The sequence below is a fragment of the Podarcis filfolensis genome (assembly GCF_964270895.1).
Source record: "Podarcis filfolensis genome assembly, chromosome: 8".
In the NCBI taxonomy this organism is placed as follows: Eukaryota; Metazoa; Chordata; class Lepidosauria; order Squamata; family Lacertidae; genus Podarcis; species Podarcis filfolensis.
This window is the reverse complement of record NC_139611.1, coordinates 66,938,120-66,952,277: the sequence shown is the minus strand read 5'-3', so window position 1 is coordinate 66,952,277 and position 14,158 is coordinate 66,938,120. Positions and strand designations below refer to the sequence as shown.

General features: G+C 37.9%; 1 protein-coding gene across 50 annotated transcripts in view; it reads right to left on the bottom strand.

Moving 5' to 3' along the window:
• EPB41 (erythrocyte membrane protein band 4.1) overlaps positions 1 to 14,158 on the bottom strand; it is a 140,962-nt gene that overhangs the window by 34,543 nt on the left and 92,261 nt on the right. For 11 of the 50 annotated variants that reach the window (XM_083626845.1, XM_083626834.1, XM_083626850.1 and 8 more), the window contains 2 exons: positions 11,680 to 11,885; positions 1,710 to 1,889 (listed from right to left, as the gene is read on the bottom strand). In XM_083626845.1, coding sequence (XP_083482971.1) covers positions 1,710 to 1,889; positions 11,680 to 11,885 — 386 coding nt within the window. Of the gene's footprint in view, positions 1 to 1,709; positions 1,890 to 7,367; positions 7,431 to 11,679; positions 11,886 to 13,408; positions 13,535 to 13,918; positions 14,036 to 14,158 lie in introns of all 50 variants that reach the window. The other 39 variants (XM_083626814.1, XM_083626819.1, XM_083626836.1 and 36 more) reach the window with 9 other exon arrangements.

Here is a 14,158-nt window from a genome sequence, read left to right as displayed (position 1 = left end):
GCTCAGTGCCATTACAACAGCAAAAGTCTGCTTCAGAAGCACATATCAAAACAGCAGCTTTACCTCTGGCCCACCAACCTGTCTCTCATAGGACTGAAATGTGGCTTGCTTGACCTGGACATGCACAAAGTATGGAAAGTTCAGTTGTTTTGTGATGTAGAATAATAGTAATAATAATAATAGTAATAATAATAATATCACAGCCCCACTGTACAGATTACCAAGATTACTGCAACAATAAAAAGGTAGCCTTCCTTCCACATAAGACATCTACAGACAAGATGTAGTTGTCTGCAGGTGACTCTTATTACAATTGTTAATTACAATTCTTGAAAAGTCCACCAGTCTAATGTTCGATCCCTATATTGGCCATCTGCATATTCTAGAATTGCAGGAGGTTTTACTCGATGGCCCTTGGAGTTACTTCCAACTCTACAATTCTATGATCATTTGCACAGTTCATGGAAGACAAACTTGGGAAATGAATAAGCATTCTCAAACACTGCCCTCAAGTCACAATAACCACTGTTGTAGGAGGGAATGTATCAACAATTCAATTTACACATATCCAGCTCTTACAAAAGCAATACTTGCAACGTCTACTTCAACAACATCTTGCATAAACTTTGCTTTAATCAGAACTCCCAGCCAAACATTTAAAGTTTTGTGTGCTGTTTCACTATCATCAACAAGGATCAATCCATTCATATTTTTATCTTTCAATGTAAACGTAATTGTAATCAGCTGAAAAATACCCTCTCATCTCCTCATTAATCAAATACCAAACTGTAATTTCTGGACATTCTAAGTTTACTCAATATTTAAAATGCCAGATGCCTTGAATATTAAATTAGAAGAAGTATTTGTTCAAACTGAACTAAACATTTAATCTAAGCCAGTGCTCCGTAACATTGCATTCAGGTTACTGGGTTGGATCCAAAGAACCAGGAGCTGATGGAACATAACTGCTGTTCCACAATGCTTGCATGGGTGTCCACAATGAGCAGGTTCTACAGCGGTTCTCATTCTGCTTCTGTTTGTGCAAGAAACTGCATACATTCTTGTACGAGAAGAAGAACATTGCTGAATTTAGAAAGACTTTTTCTCATGTAACATAATAGCGTGAAGCACAAAGCAAGTCCTTTTGCAAGTGAAAGTCACTTTCTGCACATGGAAGAACATCTTTGGATCCAAGCCACTGAAACTACAGTTTTACTGCAAAGGTTGGTAGTAATGTCAAAAACAAATTCAACTACTTCTTTTTTTTCTAAGTAACACAGAACCACTAGCTGATTATTATTCAGAGAGCCCAACAGTTACCCTTTTGTGAAAGTAAATGACTGAGACATGCATATATACATGGGTCTTACTCACTAAATGTCTTATAACTAGAAAGACCTTATGTTGTCACAGAATGACTTTTCAACCCCTTGATTCAGCAGTAGTCTCACAAGATTTGAAAAAGAATCACTTCAGGCAAAGTGGTTTGAAAGCTATGACAAAAAACTGTCAGCTAAGATGTGAAAACAATTCTCACTCAATATACAGAACAGGAATCAGTAACAAAAATATAAATATTGTTGCATTGCCTTTGGTTTATTCCACCCACCTCCCCACCCTGCATTGTACTTCCCTGGAGAACAAAAAGCTGGTTTTGTTAAGAGCAAAGCCAAGCAAATCACCAGTTCCATGCTATGTAAAGTACTCACTCCTTCTACTCCTGTGGGGATCTGTCCATTGATGTTAAGGGTCCTGAAGGGAGAATGAGTTGAGAGGCGCTTGTCCCATTCACTTGGCCGTGGCTCAGGGACAGATTCCATAAAGTTCTTCTTCAGTTCGCTAATGCTAGCATGATGCTTCTTTATCCCCTCTTGAGGTTTATCTAGATCCTATCATTTAAGAAAAAGAAGCCAAAAAACAAACCGGCGAAAAATTTATTAAACATGCATTTACCACCTTCACACTATCAAATTCACTGCACTAGGTGGCTCAGTCTCCATTAGCTCTACTCACAATCTGAACTAAACACACATTGGGAATATCACTTTTTCTTCTTTCCCCAAAAATAAAAGGATATAATTTTATAATGAGTTATAGGTGTCCCCCAGTGAATCATTTAAGTAGTTTTCAGTTTGAAATCTTCTTACCTAGATTAACAAATAAACTCACAACTATTAATTGAACACTGTCTCTCCACACCCCTGCAATGTTGAATTACTTTTAAATAAAAGTAACTATAAATCCCCAATGCACGATAAATAATGTTAGCATCTTTAAGGCTGCAATCCTGTTACCAACTTACCTGGGAGTAAGTCCCATTGAAATCAATGGGATTTACTTCTGAGTAGACATATATTGGATTGCGCTGTAAGAAGCTGGCTCTAGTATCTGTTTCTATGATATACTGTACTACTGAGCTTCACAAAAGCAGCTTATGCATATCCTTTTTTTGCAAAGCATTAGCATACATTGATTTAAGCAATGCAAGAAAAAATAATTCGGGAAGGATGCCAGAGGTTATACAAAAATCAATTAAGTCACTGGCAAACCTAAATTCAGAAAATTATGTTACTTCCCCCTTGCACTTTCCACAGTAGTGTGATTGATTTGATTGATTTGATTTATCATACTTAGAAGGGGAGGGAAAGACAGGGCAGTATATGTGGCAATTTTCCATGTGCAGGAAGCATTTTGCTCTGAAAGATGAACTGAGCCCTTGTAACCTTGTGTAGGACATATGACTGGGCAAGGTCCTCCTTGCAAGTTAAGGGTTGAAAGAATTCAAGAACTTGAGATTGTTCTGGCTTGCACTCTGAACACTTTCTATTATGGCTTCTAGATTTGCCCTCTGTTTTAATCACATATGAGAGCTTTCCAGATAGCGTAACAGCCATCCAAACCACTTATTAATATAGAAGAGAATTCAGACTGCCCCAAGAAAAGTCTGAATCATTAGGGCTGTATCCAACTAAGTTCTATTTGGAGTAAACTAATTCAAATAACAGTGGTACCTTGGTTTAAGAACAGCTTAGTTTATGAACAACTTGGATTAAGAATGCTGCAAACCCGGAAGTAGGTGTTTTGGTTTCTGAACTTTGCCTTGGAGTAAGAACATGTTTCGCTTCCTGTAGAGTGTGTTCCATTTGTAAATTGAGTCCCCCGCTGCTATGGGAAAGCACGCCTTGGTTTAATAACGGACTTCCGGAACGGATTAAGTTCGTAAACCAAAGTACCACTGTAATGGATCCAAGTTAGACTTGGAACAGGAGTGCAGTAAACACTCCCAGATAGGTATTTTGTGTTGTTGTCCTTTAGACTGTATTTTTGATTTGGGAACTGTTGGGACTCCTTAAGTTCCTCTTGTTTCAGGAAAAATTTCCAAGGCTGGGTCATAAGACCCCTGAAGTGATCCAACCAGAAGGAAGGCTACACCATGTAAAATGGCTCATAAAAATAGACATATTTCTACTTAATAGCAATATCCATTAAATTCAATTTGTGCCAGTGATCTAGTATTCAATACTTAAAGGTTCCCAGATTTTTCAAAGACCTGGAATAGCTCAGTTGGTAAAGCATGAGACTCTTAATATCGGGGCCATGGGTTTGAGCCCCATGTTGGGGGAAATATTCCTTCATTGCAGGGGAGTTGGACTCGATGACCCTTGTGATCCCTTCCAACTCTACAAAACTATGATTCTATGAATTCTTAAACATAAAATACTGGGAAAATTTAATGGACACCAACCAGGGTGGGCCCTTGAACAATCTGGGACATAATTAGGCTAAACCACTGAGTAAGAAGATGTCAACAAGATTTGGGCTGCCATCCTACACATGCTTTCCAGGGAGTATGTCCCATTGAATACAGCATGACGTTTCAGTTAACATAAACAGGGCCTCATCGTTAAGCAGGGTTACCCATTACTAATGGAATCTAACAGTGACAGTAAATCTGTGACTCTCCAGCAGGAGAGTCCTCATCTTCCCAGATCATTGACAAGGCAGGCAAAATCTGAAGGGGGACAGATTCCCCATCCCTGCTCTTACATGTTAAGAGCTCCAGTCATAAAGCTGTTTTTTACTCCAGAAATATTTATAGAAAGGTGGCCATTTTAGTCGGTTGTTTTTGCTGCAAAGGGTAATTGAATTTTAATATATTCGATATTCATCTTTAAAGTGTCACAAAACTTGGTTGTTTTTATTCCAAAATATTTTAAATGGCCGGATTTTATATTTTCTGAGGCAGTTTTGTATAATCCAAGATCTACCTCCTCCCCAAAAGCCAATACAATTAATTAGTTAAGTCATGCCCTATGATTTCAATGGTTCTGCTCTGAGAAGGACCATGGCTGCCAGGGCTTCATTGCAAGATCATGCCACCTGAAAGAGCAAAAAGGGAGTTTTTCATTATCAAGTGTGCCACTGCTTCAAAGGATCATATGGTGATTTAAATCTAAGACAAACTGCACAAATTGAAAACTGGAGAACGGCAGATCGTAAGGTGTTTAACTAGGTCTTGTGTGCTTCTTTTAAATGTTGCTGTGATCATCCCTGTGGTCTGATAAGATAAGACAAACAGGTGCATCAGTGGATCACTCTTCTTTCCTAAACACAATCAGATGGAACTGAACTTGCTTGTCCGATACACAAAGTCAAAAAGAAAAAAATAACCACAATCAAGGTTATAATTAGAGGGGTTTTTGTTTTTTATTTGATGACCAGTGAACACCTGCAACAAAACAGTTAAGAGTCAGACCAGGCATGTGAATGGGAGTTGGTAGTAGGCACTGGATCATACAGAGCCTTATATGGCTACGGGAAGGTAACAGTACTGGAAAGAGACATGTGCATGAAGTTATAAAACCCCAACTGGAAGGAGGTAATAGATTAAACTATCAGATAAAGGACAGACTAATATGTCATGGGTGAAATTTTCACCACCTCTTGCCAGAAGAACTCTTCTTGACTGGATTACAGACCATTTTACTGATGTCCAAAAGTTCTGCACTGTAGCAATCAAACCCAAAAGCTGTAAATCACTAAATTAAACTTCAAAAAGTAGTTAGTGCATTTTAAAAGAAGAGACACAGTTTATGAAACTCCTATTAGCTGCTATTTCTGTAAACGTGGATAAAAACACATAGCACATAAGAATGGAGTCAGTATAAGAAGCCACACATCTCCAAATATCAGTAATATATGATTGGAATGTTCAACACTTCCAAGATCTGTGGGATACAAATTTAATCGGTATTAATCTGAAGGCAAGGTAGCCATGATCTACATTGTGTAGTCAAAGCAACATAAAATTTAGTGGTTCTAGAATAACAAGAAATACAAAAAAAGTTACCGGTAAATCAGTTGAAATATAGCAAATGGCCTATGCAAGGAAAATAGCCCCACTCTGCTGTGTGGAAGCAGCTGTCTACACTTTTTAAAACATGCATTCAGAGAAAAAGCTTATGTGATGACATTCTACTTCCAGATTTTAAAATTATTTGCAGAGTTAAGATATAAACTACTATAATATCAGTGCTTTTAAATGCTACTGAATGATTTGTTAATTTTGGGGAGATGGAATATATCTCCCAAGAATCCTATTAGTATTAATTTGGTGGTAGAGTACATGTTCTTCAGGAAAAGGTTCCAGGTTCAGTCCCTGTCATCTCCAGATACGGCTGGGAAAAACTTATCTCTAAAACCTAGAGAGGCATTACCCGTTAGCATGGGACAACTAAGCTAGGTAGACCAATTGTTTGACTTGGAACAAGATACTTTCCAATGATCATCCAGCAATTATGCATTCAGAATGCTCCTTGGGCTTGATCTCCTGCCACTGTCACTAGTTTTTTAAAGCAATACTGTCCTTTTACATAAAAAAAATGTAAGAGCATACAAATGCCCCAGGAGAAACTAAAGTACATAAAATAAATGGAGTACACCTAGCCTCAGTGTAGCTCAGTGAACTGAAAAGAATGAAAATGGTGAAGCAGAACTGCTTGGTGGATTGTGACCATGGTTCCCTAGTAATTCTACTAGATATATTGCACACCACAAAGATGGCAGAGCTTAGTTTGCTGGGGAAACAGTCCTTGGTACTAAAATAAACATAAATTGCAGGTAGCTTTGAAGTCAGCTGTCCAGGACAGAAATCCTCAAACTAGAGGAAGATTGCCATTTGCAACTTCGGGTGGGATGGAAGACAGGCATACTCTCCAATCACTAGGTATTACTACTCAAATTGGCTTGTACTGACTAACCCTTATGCAGGATATGAAATTAAATATCCAGTTCTGCTAATACTTTTCTTGTACTCTTCCTTACAAGGTACCCTGAGTTCCAGTTAGTGCTAGATCCAAATCTGAGTAACTGCTTACTTTTGTTCTTTCAAAAGGAAAAGCATCAATTGATGGTCTCTTTGGTACAACCTTAGACCACTTTTTGCATATAGCATGCATGGTCTGCCCTAATTTAAGGCTGCAATCCTATACGTAGTTTCTTGGGAGCAAGGCTACTGTACTCAATCAGATTCACACTGTAAATCTAGGTAACAGAGTGAGCTTTTCCACCATGAAGATTCCTCCACCACTACCCTTCTTTTATTTTGTTTAGTGCCTAAAGAGTTATGAGGATCTTAAATATTTATCTACTGCTTTATGATGGCTTCATTAATCCCAATGAAAATATTACCCTACTGGCATTTCCTAATTTGTAGCAATTCTTCTACAATAAACCAACAACTGTCCCTCTATACACCAGGAGGGGGAGTATTGCCCTTCTGATGTTACTGAACCCTCAACTACCATCAACCCCAGGCATCATGACCAATAGTCAGGGATGATGGGAGTCGTAGTCCAACAATATCTGGTGGACACAAGTTAGTCACCCATGCATTGTATCTTAAAGGAAAAGGCACTGAAGAAAGATCAGGGCACAAATTTAGTGTTCTGTCAGAACCCTATTAAAGATCTATTCTCAAGTTGGTAATGGGCTTACAGGAAATAGAATGGCATCACAAAATGCAACTCTGAAAACCTGGCTACTTGCTTGGTTCCTCGTAGCCCTTGACTTTTTGTAGACAGCCATGTAATCAAGTTGTTGAGCTTTTAGAAAACACTCAAGTGAAAAACTATCCCAATCACATATTTTTCAGGTAAATTCAACAGAAGAAAAATCTAAACAGGTAGGAAGAATGGCTGTATAGTGTCATGTTTATTGCATGCAAAAGCCTATTTCAACGTCTTCATGCAACAGCATGCAAAACAAAAACAAAACAAATGTAGCAGCAGAGGAGGAAAAAGAGTTCAGCAAAGAATGCAGAGGGTCCAGGCAAACGCAACCAAAAGAAGCTTCAAATTCATACAAACCTCCAACATTAAATTGCTATGTCTTATATAAATGTTTTCACCATCTAGTCTCTTTGATCTTTTCTGTGAAAGTGAAAGAAAGGGGGGGAACAAACAAAAAAAAAGCACAAAAAAAATTAAAAGGTTGTTGTTGCAGGAATTTGCAAATCGGAAAACGAAAAAGGTTAAATTAATGTTCGGAGAGCTGTGATATGCCAATGGGGCGTAGGGTATGGAGCCACAAGATCATGTGAAGAATCTGAGGGAAATGAAAAGTTTTGCTCGTGAATCATGGGGAAATGTAATGAGTTCCCTTTAAAAAAACAGTCCCTAGGGCTTCGCTGGCCTATTTGTGTTGTGAGTGTTCTCTCAGTAAAAAAATGATCATGTACTTTCTGTGGAAGGCAATACATTTTGAGGAATACAGCTGCATGGGACATCAGAATGTCCTGCTGGGTTAAAATAGGTATTTATTAATATTAATAAATGATATACTTAAAAATATGTATGCAATCTGAAATATTTTAATCTGTTCCTTCTTATATTACTTCTGCAGTCAAGCATTTTTCACTTCCTTAAATGCTGACTTTTCACAGTTCTCATGGATGGACGACTACATTTTTATAAGGAGCCAAGAATTAAGTTGTTATCTGCAACGTATAAAATCTAGTCCAAATCATCTGGACAGAGTAGACTGTCTTATAAATTAACAACTACTGATTTTTTAAAAGGCACGTGAAGCAACCAGGACACTGTCTTTTTAAATATGCATGAATGATATGGTAATTTTGCTTTGATGGAAGTGAAGAAACAGCTAACCTTCCTCATTCTTATTGGTTCTTCCTCTTTTCCTGCACGCTGCTGTTTTGTGATAGATTATATAAAAAATGGGGAGGGGGAGGAAAAAAATGGTTCATTTATTTATTTTGGAACTTTCATCTTTCAGCCTTAAAAATAAAAAATAAAATAAAGAATACAAGCAACCTAACCAGACAAACCTGATTTTGGTCACCATTTGTGGTGGGTACTGACACTTCGATATACACTTTCCCCACCTACATTAAAAAAATAAAGTGGCAAAAACATTTTTTTGCTTTGTTAGTAGGGTGTTGGAAACAGGTTTGTTTCAAAAACAGCTATTCGTTTTTGAAACATTTGTAAGCATGCATTAAGTAACATGCAGATTTTAAAGAGTTACAGAAATAAGTGACACCATACCTTTACAGTGACAATTTGTTAGTTCACCATAACTTACTTTGAATTTAACATTTTATAATGTTTTTATAGATATTTTTGAGAAATAAAATATATAGAGAGAAATAAAAAACAGTAAGAAAACAATTTTGGAACAAGTTCTAGATTCAATTTTCCTATCCACTCTCTGATCAAAATTCAGGGTTAATACATTTTAATAATGCTAATAATAAGAAGAAGAATAAATTATTTATACCCCACTCATCTGGCTGGGTTTCCCCAGTCACTCTGAACGGCTCCCAACAGAATATATATAAAAAGCGACAAAACATCAAACATTAAAAACATCCCTAAACAGGGCTGCCTTCAGATGTCTTCTAAAAGTCAGACATCTGATGGGAGGGCGTTCCACGGGACGGGCGCCACTACCAAGAATTAATACCAAAGATCCCAAAATTTACTTTAAACATGCCTAAATGCTTGCACACATCCAGTGTGTTTTTTCACTTATTCTCCCTTTGAAGACTGGAAAGAATATCACAACATACTGCCTAAACTCTCCCCCCACCCTGAACAGCTTGCCACATGGCCTGGTTCAAGTTCCTTGAGCATGTGGAACTATTTATTTTATTTGTATGCAGCTTCGTAAGAACTGCAAATAAATACCACAAAGCAATCGAACTCAAAACATCATGCACATGATCATATAATAAACATCAATATAATCACAAATAACTAAGTAGTTGTCTAGTTCTTTTGATCCCCAGTTTAAGAGTAATATACGTAAGGCAGTAACTCTTCTCACATATTTAAGGAACAATCTAACTTTAAAAGTTATATACTAATAGACATTTCAAGGGAACTTTTGGAGAGGCTCCCATGCAAGCCCCACTGAATATTTTTAGTATTAAAGTTTTTGTGTGCACAATCTGAAAGTGGACTCATGTGCTGCACCATAAACCAACTGTGAAACTCTCCCAAATTTTAAGTCTGGTTTGCAGTGAAGCATGATATATGTACATGGATATGCTCTTTCGGATGGAGCAAAGAAGACTAAAACCCTACGATGTGAAAATCTAGCTAAATGATCATTTGGGATACAATGATTGAAATAAATGCACATTGTGTGGTGGTGCTATCAACTCCACTCATTCCTATCTGTCAACTTATTGACTTTATCTGAATTACTCCTATTTCTGGATATACACACAAATACAGAACTGGTTCATGCTGTCAATTCTGGCTCCACTGAAAATGCCTTCTCAGCTGGTATTGCAATAGCTGAAAATGTGTATCAATAGAGATTCTGGTTCTTATGTGACCATCTCCATACAAATCACTTGGAAAGCGCTGTAATGGAGATGAAAATGACCCTGAGAACTGGCTCTCAGATTTCCTGTTGGGTCAAAAAAATGCCTTGCCGGAATTGACTCATCAGTGGGAAGCTAAATGCTCCACAGAACTCACAAGTAGAGTATGATCAATGGAAAGACCCATTCCCTGATATCATTGTATCTGGTGACAATGAATTATGCAGTGCAAATCGTAGGGCGTCCTATTGTAGTGTCCTGAACTTGTTGGCAATCAAAATCATTCAATGACCCACAAGTTCCAAAGCTGAGAAAATAATTTCACACCTTTTCCAAAAACCTCTCTTGCCTATTTCCCCTTCCCTGATTATTCTTTAAGCTTAAAATACCCAACCTCATCCAAAAGGCTTAAGAATTAATGCTACAAAGCCCTGGTCATTTCATTTGTCTTTTCCACTTTCTTCCAACTATAGGGACACAAGAACTATACCATACGGCCATTAACTGAAGTCACACCAACAAACGAAGTGTATGTTCTACTGTACATGACACAAATATATGTAAGAGATGAGCAGAAAAATGCTAAAGTAGTCCTCTCCTAAGAAGCTTCTATCATGGAGGGTTTATTTTCTTATATCATGTAAAGAATGACAATCCACCTGTAACTAGTTGTCAGCATAAAAAGAACGTTAATTCAGGGAAAGCAAATAAACTGACATTCTGTAGGTGCTGAAAGATTTTGAGTTCAAACCTCAGCAACAGTAAATGCACAAGTTCAGCTCAAGAATAGGCCTAATCACTGACCAGAATTAGTAGAATTGCAAAGGCAATCAAGCCATGTCATTACAAGTCACATGATCAAGCCATACATTTTGGTTTTGATTACTAGCAGGCCATAATTTTTAATTGCAAATAAGTCTCTATACACTCGTATAAAGTGTTGCATATCTTTGCAACAAGAGTGTAAAAATCAGAACTTTTCATGGAGAAAATAGATTGTACCTCTCATCACAACAGTGTTGTCACCAAGCCCAAAGGACATCTGAGTACAGCTACAATTAATGGGACTTAAGAACAAAATTTTCTCCTTAACTCCTACAGATTTCAATGGGAGTAAAATATGTTTCACTATTTTCAAATGCAGCACTGAGATCAAAACAAGTATGACAGAACAAACAACTCACAAAGTCGCTTGGGACACCAATAAAGCCATGTGCAAACTGATTGCAAATGCCACAGTGAATACCAGAGTAGACCCCTCTGACAGAGCACAGGCATTTTGGAAGGAACCCAAAGACTCTGTGTTCTCAGAAGAGCCAGAGGGTGAGCAACTCTCTCCAGCTGCAGGTATGCAGAGTTGGAAAGTACAGTCATCCCCCTACCTAGGCAGAATAGTCAGGCAGGAAAAGAGAAAGGACTACTGGAAAGTATTGGTTACAAGGTTCATATGGCATATTTAGAATATAAAAGGAAACCAGAGAAATGTCCTGATTAGTCACAGTGGGAATTGTTTGGCCACTGAGGACAACTGTGACAAATGTTCAGCTTGAGCTTTCTCCTGTGTCAGGAGGCAGTGTCAGGAGGGCTGGGCAAGTAGTGTAATCTGCCATTCCAACTCTAACCTACGTACAGAATACAGAACAAAGAGGAAATAAGGGCACACTTTCCCTGGTGAGCCAAGGAGACACCTTTATTGGCTGCTTTTGGCAACAAGGTGTATTGGATGGGCCCTGACTGAGATGAACTCCTACATAAAGGACCCTTCAACTTTTTATTTTTCTCTCACACAAGCAAACAATATATAATTTAACAGTGGTAGTCTAACATACCTGGAATCCTTCAGCAGGCTCTGTTTTGGTTTTCTCTGGCAGAGTTTGTTCGTGTTGTACCTCTTTTCTCTCCTTCTCAGCTTTAGTGACCACTGGCTCCTTGCTTTCAGATACAACTGGAGGAGTTGGTTCGGTTACATGGCTCTGAGCAATAGCTGGTGCAGATGTAGGCCGTGGGCTTCGGTCTGGTGTAACCACTGCTACTGCTGAGTAGAAATATATTTTGTTTTAGTGAGAGTGAGTAAGAGTGAGGCAAACCCCCAAAATCCGACCCCAAAGAATGAAAAAACCAGGAGGAAAGGAGTCACAGCAATGCAAAAGAAAGATGTGCAAAGCAGCTGGCACTGGTTTAATGTGGAAGGCTAAGTTTGTTTTAGCATGTGTTGAAAAAAAGTTAAGAAACCAAAATTAGATATCACTCAAGAGCCACAGACTTAAAATGCTAGTCAAATCCACACTGTAAAAGCACTTCATTTCAAATGCTGTTTTTATAAAAACAGCTAATTGTGGTGTGAATAATCACCAATGTTACAACAAAAGCCAGATTACTGCTGTTTACCTAATACCAATACACTCAAAACCCAAGAAAATATGAACTTGTTGACTATAAACATGTTTGTTTAAAATGGTGGACAGGCCTCAATACTAATGGCCCTTGTGATGTAACTTGCAATACTGCAGTTCTTTCCTGTGCTGTGAGGATAGCATCAAAAGCCCTAGGTTGTATGGGAGAATCTACACCACCTTTCTACAAAACCTGCCTTGGAAACTGGGTCAATGCTTGCATCAGGAGGTGACACAATGTGGACTCTTCCTACATGATATTGGGCTGCTGACATGTTTGAAGTGCAGATGGGCACCACACAATAGCAATGTCAGAGGGCGCTAAGAAAAACCGCTAAGGATGCAAGAGAATGTGCAAGTGCAGCACCACCTCCTGCTCCCAACACAAAACACATTAAATGTATTTAGTATTAATTAATAGCACCGAGAAATTCTTATCAGCCCACAATTGTATATGTTCCCCCAGAAGAGCCATTGCCTTCACAAAAGACATTTTCAAAGGTTAAATTCAAATACCAAGTACATGTTTAATCAATTAAATATACTTAATAATCAAAAACTAAGCTACTCAAGTTAAAGTATGATCTTGGACACCAATCTGTCTTGCACTCTTTAGCATTAACCAGAAGCACTTTAAGTATGGTTAAGAAATTGTGAGCAGGCTGTAGGATCATGCACTTCCTTCTCTGCCTGTTAAGTTCTTTGCGGACCCCAAAAGGCAGGAACCTTTTGTGTTTTCCCTCCACACTGTGGGCCTACTCTGCTACTACTGGAAGGTCATGCTTACCTACACTGATCATGCAATTTCTCTAGAGTACGTAAAGTCAAGGGCCCTGCAAAACACAAACACCCCAGAGCATGCATTCTGCAAAGGTTAGAACGGCATTCAATCTACATACAGCCCTTTTCAAAACTGCTATATATGGATGTTCCCTAACTTTCACAATGCTATTTGGTAATTTAAATTCTTCTTTAACAGTTCTCAACAGAGCTGTTGCTTCTTTGAAATCTCATACCATTCTGTGAGAGTGCCATGCCACTAGTAAGTTTTTGTCACTGCAGTGAGCACTAGTGAATTCTTAGGTGGTAGAAGCAAGAGAGAGTGTATTAACTACAAAGGAGAAAATATTAGCCACACAAGTGTGAAAAGCTATCACTGTTATACCTGACTCCTCCTGAACTGTTTCAAGTAATAGTGGTTTTTGTTCTAGATTCTGCACCACAATTGTTTTTTCTTCCTTCTCCTCTTCTTTTATTGGGCTTATGTCAAACTTCTCAAGAACATGTATGGCTAAAAAAAGTTATGCATTCGTTTTAAAACTGTTAAGAATAAAAGGGAAAGACTACTAGGACTACATTTGCTGGCAAATCTTGCTTTGCCTGAATGCTAACCTTATAGAGTATTTATTATTCCTTATCTTAAGCTTTTAAAAATAAGATTCCAGTAATATGTTTCAATAAATCATGCACTATACAAAGACAGATACAACATAAAATTGCTATTGATTTATTTAGAAAGGTTGCATACTTTTGTGTATGGTATGGTTAGTTCAGCGACTATCGTGTGGGGTTTATATTATTGATATTAGCCTTTAGGATCTTAATATTCTCAACAGGGGAGAAAGCAGAAAGGAATGTTAAACCACACTCATATGAGAAGCTGTCACACTTGTACCTGACTGTTTTTCTAATGATTCCACTAATTTTGTTTCTGGAACAGGAACTTTAAATACTTCAAACTTCAGCTCTTCCTCAGTCACTATTTTTTCAAAATTCTCAAGCGTATCTTTCGCTAGAAGAATTGCACAGTTAATAAACCGCCAGTAAGATTTCAATTTTTAAAACCCTCTAGGTTGTATCAAAGTTTTACTCAAAGCAGACCCATTTAAATTAATGGGCCTACCTAAGTTGTTGT